This window comes from Alternaria infectoria (assembly GCF_024043175.1).
Source record: "Alternaria infectoria strain BMP 0036 chromosome Unknown scaffold_39, whole genome shotgun sequence".
In the NCBI taxonomy this organism is placed as follows: domain Eukaryota; kingdom Fungi; phylum Ascomycota; class Dothideomycetes; order Pleosporales; family Pleosporaceae; genus Alternaria; species Alternaria infectoria.
In genome coordinates, this window is record NW_026250728.1 from 70196 (window position 1) to 88709 (window position 18514).

General features: G+C 53.5%; 4 protein-coding genes across 4 annotated transcripts; 2 read left to right on the forward strand and 2 right to left on the reverse strand.

The window, feature by feature from the left end:
* Positions 1 to 1130: 1130 nt before the first annotated feature.
* Positions 1131 to 2237, forward strand: J4E92_010594 (uncharacterized protein; the record flags this gene model as incomplete). The annotated part of the gene is made up of 2 exons (XM_051501931.1): positions 1131 to 1135; positions 1271 to 2237. The coding sequence occupies 2 exons, from the start codon at positions 1131 to 1133 to the stop codon at positions 2235 to 2237; spliced, it is 972 nt and encodes a 323-aa protein (XP_051347833.1).
* Positions 2238 to 7452: 5215 nt separating this feature from the next.
* J4E92_010595 (uncharacterized protein) lies at positions 7453 to 9942 on the reverse strand (the record flags this gene model as incomplete). Its single annotated transcript, XM_051501932.1, has 4 exons — positions 7453 to 7716; positions 7768 to 9513; positions 9565 to 9832; positions 9887 to 9942. The coding sequence occupies 4 exons, from the start codon at positions 9940 to 9942 to the stop codon at positions 7453 to 7455; spliced, it is 2334 nt and encodes a 777-aa protein (XP_051347834.1).
* Positions 9943 to 10222: 280 nt separating this feature from the next.
* J4E92_010596 (uncharacterized protein) lies at positions 10223 to 13285 on the forward strand (the record flags this gene model as incomplete). Its single annotated transcript, XM_051501933.1, has 1 exon — positions 10223 to 13285. One exon carries the CDS (start codon positions 10223 to 10225, stop codon positions 13283 to 13285), a length of 3063 nt encoding a protein of 1020 aa, XP_051347835.1.
* Positions 13286 to 16521: 3236 nt separating this feature from the next.
* On the reverse strand, positions 16522 to 18514 carry J4E92_010597 (uncharacterized protein; the record flags this gene model as incomplete). Its single annotated transcript, XM_051501934.1, has 3 exons — positions 16522 to 17229; positions 17286 to 18083; positions 18134 to 18514. The coding sequence occupies 3 exons, from the start codon at positions 18512 to 18514 to the stop codon at positions 16522 to 16524; spliced, it is 1887 nt and encodes a 628-aa protein (XP_051347836.1).

An 18514-nucleotide genomic window follows, 5' to 3' on the forward strand; every position in this document is an offset into this window, starting at 1 on the left:
GCAAGTCACCGGCAGTCTTCCATCATGTACTGTCGTAGCGATCCAGCGTCGGTCGGACAGCGCTCAGTGTGTCACCCTGATTCTGTCGACTTGTTTGCTAAGAACCCCCGTTTAATGTCTGGTGCACATCTAGTGATCCCGGAAAGACGCGCAGAATATGGTCGCCACCGCTCCACTGCCACTGCGTTTGTACCATTGGGGTGCTCTTGGCACTCCACGGTCCTACGGGTGGTGCAAGAAGCAGGGCTGGTACTAAGCGTACGACGTGGGCAATCGGAAAACCTGGTAGCATAAAGGCCTCACACCCAGTGCACATCAATGGCCATCTCTCCCTTTCCACAGTTCCCGCATCACCCCTCCCGAGCCAACCGCGCGGTGCGGGGCATCGCCAACAGAAGAGCGCGAAATGCCATACCCAACATATCCGTCGTGGTCACATGGCTTGGACTTCTTCCCAGAGGCTTATCCGTACCGCTATACCAGTAGACGATCGTCTCGAAGGTCGCGCGTTCCTCGATGGGCATTTTCAGAGCTCGCAGTAGGGCCATGTTGCGAATTTTGTGTCTCTCATGACAAGATTGTACGCTACACGCTGGCCACCTGACCCCTCACCGCGCCCGTCTGACCATCTACAGCCAAGTCTAGAGGAAGGTCTGTTTGAGCTGGGGATGATGGCGCCTCCCTACTTTGACCACGTCCTGGAAGCTTACCAGGACATCCACTACCACTACAAGCGTGGTTTCGACCAACATGGCCCTGAATCTTACTACATCTCCCGCGAGATTAGGCGGCTATCAGAGCTGCTACGCAAGCTGTACTTTGCAACAGGTATGCGTGAGCTGGCTTCGTGGTCAAACCAGCTGAAGTACATGAGAAGCGACGTACAATTGGGACCCGGGCATCGTCAGCTGAGCACACTACCGAAGCACCGGCATAATTCTTGGTTCCTGCATTAGCGGATGGGGTGATGGATGCAGGCGCTTGGCCTGGCGGTGTTGTGCTCGACGAACTCATGTTGAACGCTGTATTGTTCCGTAGACATGGCCTGCACCCTCCTCAGGCAACCTGTTGCGGTGTACGTAAAAATGTTCGCTGCTGCCTGGTGCTGCTGTTTTGGCGATACAGCCGTCATGACGTCAAAGTGAAAGACCGGCGGAAGGTCGCGGTGACCGTGGAATTGTCCCGCTTCCTTTACTATAGTCCGCACGCGCTTGTTATCTTGGTCAAAGGAAGCAACGATTGCTCCATACTTTTCGAATTTCTATTCCAGATCTAATGTCCCCACAATCACAATTGCACGTTGGCTGAACACATTTGCGTACCTGAATATATTCGACTACAAATCGAACCCTCTCTTACCTACGAACATGGCCATCCCGCAAGACCCCGCCACTGCGAATCGGCCATCAAAAACGAAGGGCACACAGCTAGCACTCGAAGAAAATAGCGACATCGCGCGAATCAGGAATTGTCTCCAAGGTGGCGCAGACGCAGCCGAGGTCGCATCGGAAGGATACCGCGTCTGTCGCATCAACGCCTTTCTTCGGCGCGACCTTCAACAAGCCCGCAATGAGATTCGTAAGAACCGCGTCGACAGACAGACACAATCTGTTCAAGAAGATGCTCTCAAGGAACTACGTGATGAGTTGCCCGCAACGCACCAGATGCTCGAGCGCCTCTGGGGTTTGCTCGAGCAGCGGAAGGTCAAGATACCCGACGACGTCAAGGCCGACTATCAAGCGCTGAAGGCCAAGGACTCGCATGACTGGCAGCCCCGGCAGAGGGTCAGGACAGTGAAAAGCGTAGTGGCAAAGGGCAAGAGAATCGAAACCCCCAAAACGAAGACGGAGAGGAAGGCTGAAAGACAGCGGGTCGATAAATTGCACAAGCGTCTCGAAGAAGGGAAAGCCAAGCAGACCAAGTTTCTGTTACACACCCCAGACGGCGAAATGTACGACGCATGGAAGCCTGTCCGTATTCCAGACGAAGCTGGAGACGATGACGTTGCCGGCGAGCAGATGACAGCGGAAGAGGCGGCAGCCATCGAACATGCCGACTTCATGAAGAAGGGCAGTTCTTACCGACCCCGGGCGCTTACTCCACCGTCTGGGCTTGTCGCGAAGAACGTCGTTGCGGGAGTCAAGCGCAGGTCAAGCGATTCGAATCCCTTTGCGACACTCAAGATGGGTGAAATAGAAGGCGTGTTCGTGTCAATCGCCGAGAGCCAGTTGGGATGAGTTTTGTTATCATCAGGGGGTATGGAGGTCTTCAAGATGTCTTTGCCATGAAAACGGGCTATGACATTGCCTGGCTATGTACTAGTGGTGTTCTCAGCGAGGCAACCGCGTCTATCTTGATAGTAGGCTCATGGCTTTCCTCATGACACGACATATCTGAGCCCCGAACTACCTGCATATCCTGACATTGGCCTTTGTCCTCGAGGACGTGGTCTGCGCAACTTTACCAAACGGTAGTATTTTAATAATGAGCTCATCTCATTTGGCTCCTGGCGTCGACACACAACTCTGACCCCGCAGTGCATTTCTTACTAAATGACATGCTAGAAATTATGCCGAAGTTACCCACGCATGCGATTGATGGATGATGAACATGTGCGTCTCCACACGTGCAGCCGATCGATTTGTTTGCTTGTTTGCTGAATAGCAGCGTCTCGCCTTGTTGATTTCACGCTCGTCTCCAATGAACACCAGCATCTACTGCCACTGTGCCTGAGTGTCTCCATTATTTCTTTGTTCCAGTCTTCGCAAGCCAAAATCAGCGAGACTGCCTGTTCAGACGCGGCAATGTCGTGTTATCAAGGCATTCGCACCGCAGCACGCGCCCGGTTCTTTCAAGCGAGGCCACTTCAGACACAGGGCGGGAAGGGGTGGTCACATCGATGGTTGAGGTAGCCCGCCGAGCAAAGTGCACTCGCGTCGTCGAGAGCCTCCTCGACATCGACCCGTCCTACCAGAAGATCACTCAAGCTGTGGATTCAATGTCCAAGATGTGACTGGCTCGATGGGTCCGATATCATGTCACCTCCGGGTTTCTGTTTAGGGCTTTTGGTCCGTAGTGCTTGACTTACGTGAGGAGGGCCTATGTCATCGCCTGCCCAGGTGGGCGCCTGTTGGCACCATTGCGCGCCAAAGCAGAAACACGGTGCACGCTCGCTCCGCTTTCGCGAGCAAGGAAATTACCATGCTGACATATCGCGCGATGCGTCATATCACTACATGCAAGCTTCCAGTTGTGCAATGTACTCCTATGTACTCATCCTTCATTTGCACTTCCGCACGTCCTATCAGGCAGGGGTCGCACGGGCTGCTCTGCCTTTACCCCTATGAGTTTGACAGCTGCGTACAGTCCCCCCCCCCAAGTCAGGGTGCCTGGTGTTGTTCGGACTCTCTTTGTAAGATCCGTACACCCCATAGACGCTAGGCACCCGAACCAGAGGGGAGAACTGTACTGACAGTGGCCAAAAACGAGTGCCAGGCCCACACGGATGAACGGCACCTCTTATGACGTCTCGTCACTCACCACGGATAAGTATTGCGAGGCTCGAGTAGGACGCCAGCCTAGCCGATTATGCGCCGAGTTGAACAAACGGCTGCGGGTTCGAGCATAGCGTAGGTTTCACTTCCCGGCCAGCTGTTAGTTCCGTTCAACGGTGCAGGAGGATCTGCGGCCTACCTGCAGGCTGCGGAACGTGCCATGACTTGGCGCGCAAGAACCTCGGCCTCCACGCGAAGCGCTAACGGTTTGGGCGTCAGCAATTTGGAGACGCGGAGATGAACTCGACGGTGCGGTGCGCGTTTAGGAATGCCAACTCCATCGAGCGAGGAAAGAAGCCACTTGACTGTCTTGACACTGCTGATCTGGAGCTCAACTACACCCATGGATTCCACGCGCAGCCAAAGCGGTAGTGAGCGCATTCCAGCTTGCCCAGGTGGTAAGGTATTTGCGACCTGGAGTATCAGCCTCGACGAGACATGGTGAGACAATTGTCTTGTCGGGCGTGCAGGTATTAGCGACGGAACATTGTCACTGTCGCCGAACACGATCTGTCGCTTGCAGGCCCCGGCAATACCACGCCTGTGCCACATCAGGCCATGTAGACGGAGAAGGACGGCGACTGGTGCCGGACAAACGAGAAGAGCCAGCAGCCGATCGTAGTGGTAATTTCCAAGGCTGCCCACGAGCTGGCGGGTCACCAACTCCCAGTGCGTTGCCCGCTGGCTATTAGTCTTCTCGTGAACTGCGTCTCGAGATGCTCCACAGCGCCCCATCCCGAGTGCATCTCGCTTTTGAACATCCCATTCGGCGGCGCCAAAGTCATCGCGGTCTTGAGTTACCATGCATCATGCTACAACTCGCAACCAGTTCTGAAATGCTGATGATACCTGTCTTCTCGTACCCTCTCCTCCAGCCATATGATATTTGGAGAGTTGACTTTGCGTATATATCGCGATGCCAACAGTATACAGCAAAGGCAGGCTCTCATTGCCTTTCCATTTACCTCTCTTACTTTCAATCAATATTTTCAAGGTTTGCCTGCAGACAATGGCACCAACCACCAGATCCGGATCTGGATCTGGATCAAGTCCAATCCCAAACAGCCATGCACGACACAGCTTGGCTTCTCAACCTGTCAACGATTCAGCCCAAAGTCATGGTAGCCGACGCGATGTACCACAGGTGCATTCTCCCGCCGTAGACAACGTGCCAATAGTCCACAACACCCCTGCACTCCATGTACAGCGCATGCTCCATGTCCGTATTCCACGAAAGGCCACCGTCATGCCCAACCGATTGCTGGAGGAGCGAATCATAGCGCCACAAAAGCAAAAGAATCAGAAGCGATACCAGGGCCTGGTGACCAAGCACAAGTACCGACTCGGCTCGCCAAGGTTCAGGATCTCGAGGCGCATTAGAGACCCAGAGTGCTGGGAAGTGCTTACGCGAGATACTGAAGTTGTGGGTCCTAAAGGGTGTTGGGTTGCGAAAGGAACGCCGACTTTGGAACGCCCGTTCGGGAGTGCTGCCAACGCGTACCGCGTATACCACGTCGATCGCAAATGTCTCAACGAGAAGCTGAAAGGCGAGGTAGCATACACCCACCTTGCTATGAATGTCATGGGCTTCAGGTGGGCGCTCAAGTTCACGACGATAGTGGGAGATGTGCCCCAGCAGTTCGAAGTGTCACATCTTTGCGGTCACTCGCATTGTTTTCGGCCGTCCCACCTGGTGCTTGACTCACATCAAGTCAACTTGCGACGATCGCGATGCTCTGGCCATGGCTGTACCCATGCACGCGGACGCGGCCAGAAATGCTTCGGGCACGAGGAATGTCCTGAGTTCTGCCCGGAGCGTTTGAAAGAGGTGGAGCGGCAGTTGAAGCGAGATGGCCACCGGCCTGACAAGTGCGACTATGCAGAGATAGTGGAGTAGTGGAGGCACGCACGCACGCCACTGATATGTCTGAAACACCGCATGTATTGTTACCTTGTTGTTGATCTACTCTGCATTAGAATCAATATCGTTCGCAGCCGCACCGAAGGCAATCCCTTACTGAATGTCGAAGCCAATTGCATGTTGCCTCCAAGCAGTAGCCCGAGCACTGATAGCTTCAGGAGAGACTTGCTAGCCGAGAACATCCCGTCCCCTGCCAATGCTGCAGTGCTGGAACCTGTGTGGCTTGGCTATCACAGTTCGACGCACGGTAAGTTCCTGAAGGGCCGATATCAGCATGGCGGCGTGACGCATTGTGTAAGCAGCTATGACAATTAAACTGGTGCTGTTTATAAAGCTTTGCCTGTAGTCCCGTCCTAATGTTCTACTTTCCCCAACTTTATCGTAACCTCTACTTTCTTCTCTTCTCATCCTACAATGAGAGTTTACAACCTCAGGTCTCGGTGCTCTCCCCCAGCGCCACTTCGAAGCCCTCAGTCTCCGAAGTCGCGCAAGTCTCCGCGCGCGTACAACATCAGGTCTCGGCGCTCTCCCCTAGCGCCACTTCGAAGTACTCAGTCTTTGGAGTCGCGCAAGCCTCCGCGCGCGTACAACATCAGGTCTCGGCGCTCTCCCCTAGCGCCACTTCGAAGTACTCAGTCTTTGGAGTCGCGCAAGCCTCCGCGCGCGTACAACATCAGGTCTCGGCGCTCTCCCCTAGCGCCACTTCGAAGTACTCAGTCTTTGGAGTCGCGCAAGCCTCCGACGTCGCGCAAGCGTCCTGGCCCGACCCCAAGGGGGAAAGACCTCACAAAGCCCGTGGGGGATGACGAAGCGACCGGCTACTCTCTGAAGAACCTTCCGCCCCTTCGTCTAGGGATGATGCCCGAAGACTTCGTCAAAGAGGTGAAGGCCCAGAAGCTCAGGCTCCTCCGCTTTGTGCCTGATTCCCACGACTGGCTCCAGCAACACCTGTCCACAATCGAGTTTACGGATTGCGAGTTGGAGATTTCTAAGAAGAAGCCTACTCGCAGAGACGAGGAGCGGATTCTAAAAGAATTACAATTGCCATTCAACTTTCACAATTCGGACTGGCCCGGTGTGAAGTCACAGAAGAGCCAGAAGTTGAGAGCTCTAGATCAGCTCACTAAGGAAGAACGTTGGGAGTTGTTGCTCAAGAACACTGTTGTGTCGGGTCCTAACGGCTGTTGGCACGTGGGGGATACAGTTCACTTTCAGTATCCATCAGGTTTTCGGGCGAAATCTCACCCGATGAAAAAGGTAAGCATTGATTCTTTTCAAGCGCGCTGAAACATGGCCATGTTAACTTCCTACTAGCTATCGGGCATCGAGTTGAGTTTGCACGTTATCGCGGCCAGCTTGGGCATATACGCCCCTTGGATCAAGTTTACGATGGACTCTCAGATTCTCAAAGGTCATGGGAAATGGGATGTTTCGCACCTTTGTGGACATGGTCACTGCTTCCGCCCGTCCCATCTAGTGATCGAGATGAGCAGCACCAACCAGCGTAGGCGGGACTGCAAAGGTGGCGAGACATGTCGATGTGGTTACAGGGAGGGCACGCCTAAATGCTTCGGGCACGAGGAATGCCCGGATACCTGTCCCGTGCGTTTGCGAATGTTGCTCAAGAAGAAGTGGAAGAACGATGATTGGGAGCGAGCGCTCGACATACAGGAAGCTGGTGGTGCTCAAGCCAAGGTTCGATGTCGGGTGGTAGACCCCCGTTGGTACAGGGATCTCATTGCGTACGAAGAGGCATTGGCAAACCCTATTCGATCGTCCAAGAGGAAGAGGAAAGCGAATGACGAACCCGCGGAGGAGCCCAAGAAGAAGGCTAATACAGCCACAACAAGGGCGCAACGTCGGGTTTCCAACAGGAAAACCAAGTTGCGACGCCACTGATGGAAAGGATTTGTTGGCAGAATAGTTCTCTTTCTCTTTGTATTATTACACAATTCATGCAAGCTATCCAAAATCTCCTCACGATCCTCCAACGTCCAAGTCCGCCGTGAAGTCTTTTCGAATCGTCAAATTTTCGAAGGTTTCTTGATTTTCAATGACCAGGCCTTGTTCGTTGGCCAGATGCAACAAACAAATAAAGCAGTAGCTTGTGGAGATATCAGCCAGGGTTTGTTTTGGGTAGACGGCCTGTAGGCTGTTGACAACGTCGGTAAAGGTCAACGAACCATCCACGGCCTTGTTTGCTGGATCGTCGGCAACATTGGGCTGAGGAGGCGCAGAAATCTGATGGTTGTGAGCTTGCGAGTCAGATGAAGACGGCTAGATACAACTTACGCCATCGAACCCGATACCCCGCCAGAGTTCGTCCTTTAATCTTTTCACGTCCACCTTCTTTGCGACCCTTGCGTACTGGACGTATTCAGGCCGAAATCGTCGGCTTTGCGTCACTAGCTGAGCACCGAATGCGTCGGTCTGCGAACCCGGTTGCATGCCGTCGAGTGGTAGTGTAGCTTCAGGTGCGTCAGGCGGCGGCGAGAAGTGATCGCGCGCATCTGCAAACACATCGTCATCGTCGAGAGGGCCACTAGGTATCTGGAGACCATCATCCTGGAAAAAGTCGGCGTCGTAGTTTCCCTGTGCATCGTCACCGTCGCCTTCTTGACCCTGGTGAGCCCAGTATGCTTCGTCCACGCGTGCTGAATCTCCATGGAGTGCATGTGCACGGCGTCCTCCCTTGCGTGAGCCCATACGCGCCTTGGGTTTAAGGAAAAGACGCAGCAGCTGTTTGGAGTTGAAGTGCTTGTCGTCTGGGAGAAGGTTGCGCGACCTGGACTTCCATTGTGCTTTGGGTAGAGATATCGCGGAGTTGGATGTCGCAGGCGTGTAGAGCACATCTGCTAGTGTCTGCGTCATTGGAGCTGTGAAGTCGATCTCGAATGGCTCCCTTTCCTTCCGTTTCGTCGCCGGTGCTGTCTTTGCGGAATGCTTGACGCGTGAGATGCGCCAATGCTCAGGCCCTGCCCAGCTCTTCTTAAGAGCTTGGTCAAAATAGCTAAGGATGTTCTCTTGTTCTTGGTCGCGGCCGTGCATCATGGACACGCCATACTGAGCGTCGGCACTGTCTGTGTTCTCGTCGCCATTCAGGTCCATGGTGTGGATGCGAGCTTGTGGATGCTGGATAGCCTCACGAGCCCAGATCTCCCCGCCTTCGCCAAAGCCCGTCTCTGGAGGCAGATCAAACCCGCCCATATTCAGGTCATGATCGTCGTCAAATTCCATGGGGTTATCGTCGCCGAGAAAAAGACCTGATTGGTTGCCTGCGTTGTCGTCTCCGTGCTTGGCTCCGTCTTCACCGGAGGAGTTGTCAGCAGCCTTGAGGAAGGGAAGGTCCATAGAGCCATTCACATCGCCGAGATCGAACGTCTTCATCGACGGACACACGTCTTGCCGGTCGAGCTGGGAAAGATCGTGGAAGTACTTGGCAGTCAGGCCGGATATGTCAACATCGATGGCGTCGGGGGCCAGTTGATGGTCATGAGTGGGGAGTGAATCTTGGGTGGCGGCATCGTTGGCGTCATCGCTGCTGTCGAAGACAATCCTGCCGCTCCCGTCTATAGCCAGGTGGTTAAGAAGGAGTCCTTTGGCCCCGCCCTCGTCAAAGTCGGCCGAGGCTTTTTTGAAGAGCGGATCAACCGAGAACTCGAGCTCCATCTTCTTGTTCTGCAGTTGGGCAAAGGACGACGCGAGCGTGGCTTCTGCAGAGCGAGCAGCCCTCTTCTTGCGCTTCTTCTGGCCATGCTCTCCGGCTTCAGCCTCCTCGCCGTCGCCCTCATCCTCGTCGCTCCCATCAGCATCGTCGCCGTGTCCTCTCCGCTTCTTGCCCACATTCTCGGCGAGTCCGCTGAGCAGCTTGCCCGTGTCGGTCGCAACGCTGTCGACTCTGCTGGTGTAGATCTTGACGCAGCCGTCTAGCGTGCAGCTAGCCTTCTGAAAGTTGACGCCGTCGCCCTCTTTGAGCAGGGACATTTCGTGGAAGTAGTCGATGAGGGCGAAGTTCCACGAGTTGTTCGCGTTGATTTTCTGAGCGGGGCGTTAGCTTGGAGCAGCGACGACGGGCGTGCGCATGCCTACGTTGTCCGTCGCCATCTTCATCCATTCCTCGAAGTTGGCCAGCAGGGGCATAATGTGGGTGCCCGGTGTAACAGCCGTGCCAGTAACATCGGGCATGTCGTCGCCATCTTGCGACGGGGTGCGTGGCGTGTCGTGGGCGGCGGCAAGCGACACGCGGCGGCGTCCGGGAGTCGCAGTCGTAGTCGAGGCGCGCATCGAGTCGCGCTGGGCCTGTTGGTGCGCATGGCGGCGGGCAGCCTTTTCCTGGCGGTCGTCGTTGAGCGGCACTCTGCGGGCGACGGGTTAGCCTAGCAATGCGCCCGCGCGGAGCGTTGGGGCCTACCTGACAGGCGTCTTCTGGGGCGAGGCGGCCGTGGTATACTTGGTGGAGCGCGCCATGTTGGGCGATGGGTGTGGTGCTGCAACAGCCGTTCTGGCGTCGATGCCATGTTGCTGTTGTTTGTTTGGGCGCCACAGTTGCCCCGCCGCTATCACCAGACAGGCAGCGGCAGCACCGCCACGCGCTAGCGCAGTGGCGGCATTTCCAAGGTTCCCCGGACTAGCTAGCCCAAACGCTTCACGCACCGCCCTCCGCTGGCTCGCCGCCCGCTGTGCCTTCACGCCTCGCACCGCCTAAAACCCGTCTTCTCCTCGACTCGTCAACCAACATGCCTCGGCCATGGACGACCTGACCATCCTCGCCCACGCCCAGCGGTTGCGCCGCCCCCGCTACTCGGCGCGCCCCTTCGCCCTCACCATCCTCGCCATATCCCTCATTTCGCTGCTGGCATGGGCCCGGTCGCAAGCCCCAGCCGGGCGTGCTCTGCACACGAGGGGGGCCGTCTCGACCAAGGACGCCGAGTGCCGCCTCGTCCACCATGCGCTGGACCAATGCGACTTTGTGCGCGCAAACTGCCCCGATGAGGAGGCTGGCGTCATGTCCTACCTCGCCCTCTACTACTGCCGCCTCCCACACGCGAAGCCCGTCGCTTTTGTCCTGCTGACGCTCTGGCTCGCCCTCCTCTTCAGCACCATTGGCATTGCCGCAAGCGACTTCTTCTGCATCAACCTCAACACCATAGCGCGCATGCTGGGCATGAGCGAGAGCCTGGCCGGCGTGACCCTGCTCGCCTTTGGCAACGGCAGCCCCGATGTCTTCTCCACCTTTGCCGCCTTCCGCACCCACGCTGCCAGTCTGGCTGTCGGCGAGCTTATCGGTGCTGCCTGCTTCATCACCGCTGTCGTCTCGGGCTCCATGGCCCTGATCCGCCCCTTCCAGGTTGCGCGCAAAAGCTTTGTCCGTGACGTCGGCTTCTTTCTTGTTGCTGCTGCCTTTAGCATGGGCTTCATTGTCGACGGCAAACTCCACCTGTGGGAGTCCGTTAGCATGGTGGCCTTCTACATCTTCTACGTCGCCTTTGTTGTGGCCTGGCACTGGTGGCTCAACCTACGGAAAGCCCGACGCGCGCGAGCAGCCGCTGTTAGGAGCCACTACGTAACACCCGGCGGTGAAGAGGAGGAGTTTCCAGAGTACCACGACGACGAAACCAGCGCTGCTTCTGCGACCCCAGCGTACGGCGCCTCCGCTGACGACTTTTCCATGCTCGAACGCGCAGGAGGCGACAATACGATACATGACGATGACAACGAGGAGGAACGTGAGCGCTGGATGGGCGAGTTGACCAACAATATGCGCGTCAACCGCCCAAGCGTGTCGCGGCGCAACACCCATACCCCGATCCGACCCAGTTTAGTAGGAGCTTTGGAGTTCCGAGCCGTACTTTCCTCGCTGCAAAAGTCGCGCAACATCCAGTCTATGCCAATCAGCCTGCGACGGTATTCCGACGACCCTACCTACACTACTGCCCAGCAGCAATCCTACATCGGACAGACTACAGGTCCAGCGACTCGGCCTCCATTTGACCTGCCTTCTTCCGCCTCCAACATCTCCACCTCACCCCACCTGAGCCGACCGAATCTCGAGATCCAGCAGAGTCTAGGCAACCGAGCGCGAGCTGTCTCCACCAATGACATTGACAATGTCCAACTACAGCCAAGCACCCTGCAAGGACAATGCGTGCCTGACATAACATTTGCGTCTGCCACTCCCAGCGAGCGCAACGGATTGTTGGAAGCGCCGCCCTCACCAACTATCTCGTTATCTTCGCCAGTCTCCCGCTCTTCTAGAGCCCCGAGTCCTACGGCACCGAGAGATAGGCTGCTTTCACCCAACAATTTGGCGCCTCCAGGTGCCGAGGATGGAGCGCCCCTTCGTGTAGTCCTGCCTTCGCCGAATCTACGATCAAGCCCGGCATCAAACTCCGGCCATAGCCGCGAACAGCCTAGTCTGAAGCTGGCCGTACCAGATGCGACTTCCCCACCCATACCATTCCCGCCTTACACCGATTACCCTTGGTCAGCACAGTCCACTTCCAGACCTCAGAGTCTACGTCCGCCTTCGCCAAGTGTGTCACTCGAATCTACCTACTTCCCACGAGATTCCTTTGGGCAGCTCGAACCAACAAAAGTTCCCACGTGGTGGCCCTCGGCACTCCTACCGACCCCGCATAGTCTGGTTGCTACCCTCTTTCCTACTTTGACCAACTGGCGTGACAAGAACGTTTTCGATAAGCTTTTGGGGCTAGTCGCAAGTCTGCCTGTATTCCTGCTTACTATAACGCTTCCGGTGGTCGAGCCGCAAAAAGACGAGAACGACGGAGGCCATGCCCAGCTTTCCCTGGATCTCGGTATGCCACACGCAGCTACACCAGGTGATGCAAGCATGAGATCGCAAACTCCCAGTGTATCCCTTGTCTTGCCACGAGACGACCCCACCATTTCGGGCCTGTCGAACTCGAAATCGTCTACGAGCCTTCCTCGACAGCTGGACGGTGGATCCTTCAGCACCACCACCAGCCAACCACCGCAAGTGTACATAACAAGTTCCGACAACGTAGCGCAATCGCCCGAGCAGCTCCCGGCAACCTCAACATCCATCGGGCCAGCGCAATGGAACCGCTGGCTGGTGATCGTCCAGATCTTTACGGCGCCCTTTTTCTTGGTACTAGTCGTCTGGGTAAATGTCGAACCCGACAACCCAGTTGTGTTGCTTCGCCACTCGCTTTACAGCATGCTTGTCTCACTCTGCCTTCTTGTCTTCCTCCTCTTGACCACTGCCTCGAATCAAGCACCCAATTGGCGGCCCGCGTTGTGCTTTCTTGGATTTGCCGTTGCCATTGCATGGATTAGCACTATTGCCAATGAAGTTGTCGGTGTTTTGCGTACCTTGGGCGTTATTCTCAACATGTCCGACGCGATTCTCGGCTTGACCATCTTCGCAGTTGGCAATTCGCTTGGTGATCTTGTCGCCGACATCACTGTTGCGCGGCTCGGGTTTCCTATCATGGCACTTTCAGCCTGCTTCGGTGGCCCAATGCTTAATATCCTGCTCGGCGTAGGCCTCAGTGGATGTTACATGATCATCACCAAGGGCGAGCACCGCCATGAGAAGCACCCAGACCAGTCGGTTCATTTCAGACCTTACCACATTGCCGTGAGTACCACCTTGGTCATTTCCGGAGGCACTCTGCTCGTGACGCTAGCTGGACTTCTCCTTGCAGTGCCTTTGCGCAAGTGGCGAATGGACAAGAGAATTGGGTGGAGTTTAGTCGCGTTGTGGTTGGTTAGCACCACTCTTAATGTAGCTGTAGAAGTTCTAGGTTACAGCAGCAATGTTAGCTAAATATTGTTTTTTCTTATATACAATCCACAGCAGCTATACACTATATCGACTGTGATTTCTTGGGTAGAAAGACTTGTTGGAAGATGGACGCAGACGTCTAGTCCAAGTTCCGCCAAGCTTACATGTGTCTATCATGATTATGCACTTCTAGCCTGCCTTGTTCGGATCGATACCTGTGTTCGGGCTCGCCAACACTTGTTCCAGGTGCGTCAGAAATGACGTCGTGGCTGCATACTCTTGCCGTCTCATTTTCCCCACCATGAAAACTGATACATACATGTCCACTTTGCCTGCATTCACATTCGGAATCCTGTTACCTGCACACGCAATCGTCGTTTCGCCCATCACGTACGTTAAATATGGGCTGTCGTCAGTCATCGCTTCGCGTATCCAGCGACGAAAACAATGGTAACCGTAACAATACCAACTGTACAGGTTGCGAGGATTGTAGGTTTGAAACCATGTCTCGAGAAGAACAACACTGACTTTTCCCCCTCACATTCAGGCCAGAACTGCACGGATTGCAAAGGTCAGGCTACTTTTGCATTCGTACACTCGCCACTCTTGGAAGTTTTGACAGACTTCGAGCATTTGCTAACCAGAATATAGACTGCACGGGGTGTCGAAATTGCACCGACTGCAATGATAGTAGCAGCTGCCACAACTGTACCGGATGTGATAATTGTGAAGACTGTAGCAATTGTGTAGATTGCAACGACTGCACAAAGTAAGTGGCGCATTCTGCGTATGAAGCAATGCGATAGACGGAAAGACTGACGGCGATAGTTGCTCCAACTGTACCGATTGCACGGGTCTCAAGGACGCGCATAATGAAACAGGCGTACACAAGTAATTTGGAAGTGATGATAAACTTTGTAAGCGGACGTCTGGGGCCAGTAGTCTTGTACATGTCTTGCGAGTGATGGCAATAAACCTCATCTTTACAGTGTCCCAAGACCAACACTTGGACTAAACCGGCATGCACTCTATTCAACCCACGTCTTTTGCTTCCGCGTCTCCTTGCATATGGCAAAAGATTGGGACTCAAATTCAATCCAGAATAAGTTTGAGTGTATAATTTGGAGCGCTGCTACTTCCAATTTCACGACTAGCATTGTGAGAAGGCTCCAAAGTGTTTGCTAACGTTGCGCATGCACTAATGCATCACACTGTTCTGTAACAGCAACACATCACCAACAGTATTAAATTGCCTCGCCGAAGTTCTCTTGTTCAAGCTTGCAGTACTAATACCTACAAGACCGTCGAAAAAAATGAAGTCATTCAAGGACTTGATCTCAAAACGAGGCCAGAAAAAGACGGCAAGTCTACCAGGTGATGATCTTGTGCCGCACCTTGTGCGAAAATACGGCCATGGTCGGAAGGGTAATCAAGCCTCAAAGCCGCTGCCATACAAGATACTGATCGAGAAATTTGACCGTTCAGATGTGCCGAACATTGTGCTTTGGCCGCCGACACCTCCACCGAATGGGATGAAAATAGAAGATCTTCTGTTCGAACGATCAGGGTCTTACTTTGTTCTGCGCGAGAAAACAGAAAAGATAGAAGCTCGAAGTACACGCGCAGTCATTGGGCGCCTCCAGGTACCTGCCCGGCACAAGACAGAAATCTGCAACTACAAAGACGTGCGGGCATCTAGACAAGACGAGAACGCTCTGGACGAAATAGGAACCCAGAACGCACATTTAGATGATATGTGTCGAGCCGATTACTGTGCCTTCGTGGCAGGATTAGATAAGATTCTCTAGGATGTAGTGCAGAACGCTTAGCTTGTTACATGTCATTTTTACCTGATACGGAACTGCATACCACTAAAAAAGTCCGACATAGTTCGAAACAAGAACTGTCCCCTTCGACTTCACAGTCTTTGCGTAGTTTAAAAGCATGTAGCAGTGACTGCCCTCCACCGTCTACGTATGTACTATTTGTTCTTGATTGTCTGCGCTTCCCGACAAGAACTCCCTTCCCAAAGGCTTGTTGAAACCAGAAAGGCTAATTAACCCCAGTCGTGGAATAATTGTCAAAATAAACGCAGCGCAGAACTGCACATGGTATAGAGCAAGAAGAGATGTACAGCGTGATTGTTCTATATAAGATAGAGGAAGCCCTGTATTTATATTACTAGGGCGACATTAGTGAGTGAACCAAATGATAGGGTCTTAACCAACAAATAGTGAACACAGTGACGCGTAGAAAGCTGATTCCCATGCGCTCTAAAACGAGACTAATGCCTACGGAAATAACAAAGCAAGCTCTGATAACCCTACATAAGTCTGTCTAGGCGTTTTAAATATTTGTATGCTTCAAAATCTTCGTGGTAGTGCGCCTTAATAAGCTTGTGTCTTTTCGGTAGATATAGCTCTATCCCGCTCGTCGCACTAGTTGTTGTTAGTACAACGTAACAAAGCTCTCTAACATGCAACTATATAGCTTCCTTTAATGATAGCAATGCTAGATAGCATTGTAAGCGTCTTAAGTAACTGCTCATTATACCTCTTAAAGATGATAATAGAGTACTGTCGAAAAGCACGACTTAATAGGAGAACCTGTAAAGAGACTCTACATAACCTAAAAAAAAAAGAACTACTGTAGTATGTGTAGAGTAGAAAACAGGCACACTTCGAAGAGTCACGGCGCCGGAATAGCATAGGGTAGTAGAAGCTAGGGCGATGCAATGTGTTTGATGATATACACCTGCTAGCATGTGCGAAGACGTAGTTATAGCTGCGGTGTCTATCTGAAGTCATTGCATGTATGAAGATCAGAAGTCTCCGCCAAGGTCAAACGCCCAGAAGTCAGGAAATGACCAGCCGCTCATATCTGACTGTATGTCCTGTAGTGAATCGAATGGTCCATACGTTTCTTTCGTACTATTACTTGTGTTGGCTTCTACGCAAACCCCATCTAGTGACGTGGTAGGTGTACTCTCAGCGGTCATTGACGTCGAGACGATCTCTTCCCTAGTACTCATGGTACTGCGAAGGGAAGACGCCAAGCGACTCAGGGGATCTTGTTGTAGAGCTAGTACTCTGAAAGCCAACGAGGTAAACCAGTCGAGCGTTTTGTGACATCTTGAAAGTACGTCATCGTGGATGTTGTTGATGTAGGCTATGGATGTAGCAGGTGATGGAGGAGGTAGCATGCCTACTGCAGCAGACATGCTGTGCATACGAGAACCAAAATCAGCGAATTCTTGCTGTGAATTATTGACACATAACTTACAGCCAGCATTCCATGTATCCTGTACCAAGCCGGAAGACCTTGATCTCAAATATCTGTCTCGTTCGCTCTAGGATGTCCATCGAAGATATACATAGTGTTCTTGCAAGGAACGACTCCTGCGGTAGTGCCGTGAGATACAGGTCTAGACATGTATCGGAGGCTGCCAAGCGCTGTGGCCTACTCAGGTCTGCAAAATGAGTGTGATGGTCTGCACTGTGATTCGTAGAATCAGTTGCAGGGGTACGGGACGATTTTACTTTTCGAAGAGTGCAGTTGTGGTAGACAATCTGCGAAAGTGTCAGACCAGCTCTGATGACGTCGTTGCGGAAGTTGTTCAGCGCTAGAACGCCTCTTGATAGCAGGCGATCGTGCGTGGTGACCAAAGAGCTGCACGTTTCTACACAAGTTGTGAACGAGTATAAGTAGCGATTGTCTGTGCAGGCTAGTCTGGCGTAGGCCTTGTGCACCAATAAGAGATACTGTCGCAACTGCAACTGGAGGAGTGCGAAAGGTACGAGTGCGCGATCATCGTTCCAGACGGGTAGTGCGGCCAATGCAGAGCGGATCCGTGCATCGTAGTGCAGCACGTCGTCGTAATCGAGAGCACTGGAAGGGGTGTTTAACACTTGCGTCAAATGGATACGGAGTGGAAGTGACTTTGTAGTTGCGATGAGGTACGAAGCTGATGTGAAGTTCTCGTCGGACTGCACGGTGTCAGTCTCACAGGGAACGCTTTCTTCCGAGGTTCGTTTCTACGTACCGCCGGCATGTGCTGCATATCTGGCGAAAAGGATTCATCGCCAAGATTATCAGGGATAGGCGAGTCCCAGTATAGTCCGGAGAGCGAAGATTGAATGCCACTCTCAACGGACGACTGGAGCTCCAGCTCCATGACGGTAATCCACAGACGCTTCCTCATTTGCTCATCGAAAGCTGTCATCGTACCATGTCCGAGCAGAGAGGGATCACGATGTAGACCAGATGCAAGGGAGAGTCGCAGTAGGTCACCCGATGCGACCCAGTCTTGCTTCAGGCGCACGCAATTGACACGCTTCGCGAGTAACGACAGGCACTGTAGCTGGAACAAAGCTAAAGTAACCCGCTTGCGCGGCTGATCAGCGATCCAGCTGTCGCATAAATTAATAAGCTCGTGAGCCGCTTGCCTGTCGGCAGTCGTGTCACCAACAAACACATCATCTTTCGGGTTAAGGCACTTCGTGGCTGCGACGAGCAAGACGAGCAAGACGGCGAAGCTCACCGGTCCCTTTCCGTCCCGATCTGATTCCCAGTAACTTCGATAATCCTCCCAGAACGACGGCCCGTGCAGGATTCTATAACTTGTTTCCCACGTTTGGAAGTAGAGAGCCGCCTGCGTATCAACTATGCTCTTTTCCGGAAGGATAGCGAGTATTTCAGAGTCGATGTCAGAGCATCTAGTGGCTTGCCTCTTCGCAGACTTCTTCCTCTGATCGCGAAAGGCTTTGAAGTCGGTTTTGACACGCATGATGGAGTGATCGACGGTCAAAGCCTCTCGCGTGAAAGCTTGTAGCTCGTGATACTTAGTGGTGGTCAGTTTCTATCACGTTGACGTCAGGCTTGGGACTGTACCGTGGAGATCATGCTCATGATACTCGTTGCGCCGTTGAACTGGGATCTGAAACCCTTTCCTCTGAACATGATTTCCTCTGTGATCTTGGGTTCATGGGGCACAAACTCCCCATATTGCGGGGGATTACCACCGCCATTTCGATTGATGAGTTTCTGTTCCAGAATGGCAATTCGTCTCTCTTGTGTTTTGACTTTTCGTTGTAATGCATTCGATGCGTCCGAGGAGGGCTCGCTCTCGACTGGCAGCTCTGTAAGCGCAAGAGACGCAGCGCCCCTGTCACGGTGGGACTCTTGAAGTAGCCGGGGGTCATATGTACACTCGTGACCTCTGTCGTTTTTCTGACATCGGCCACATACTGGAAAGACGCGATCACACTTCAT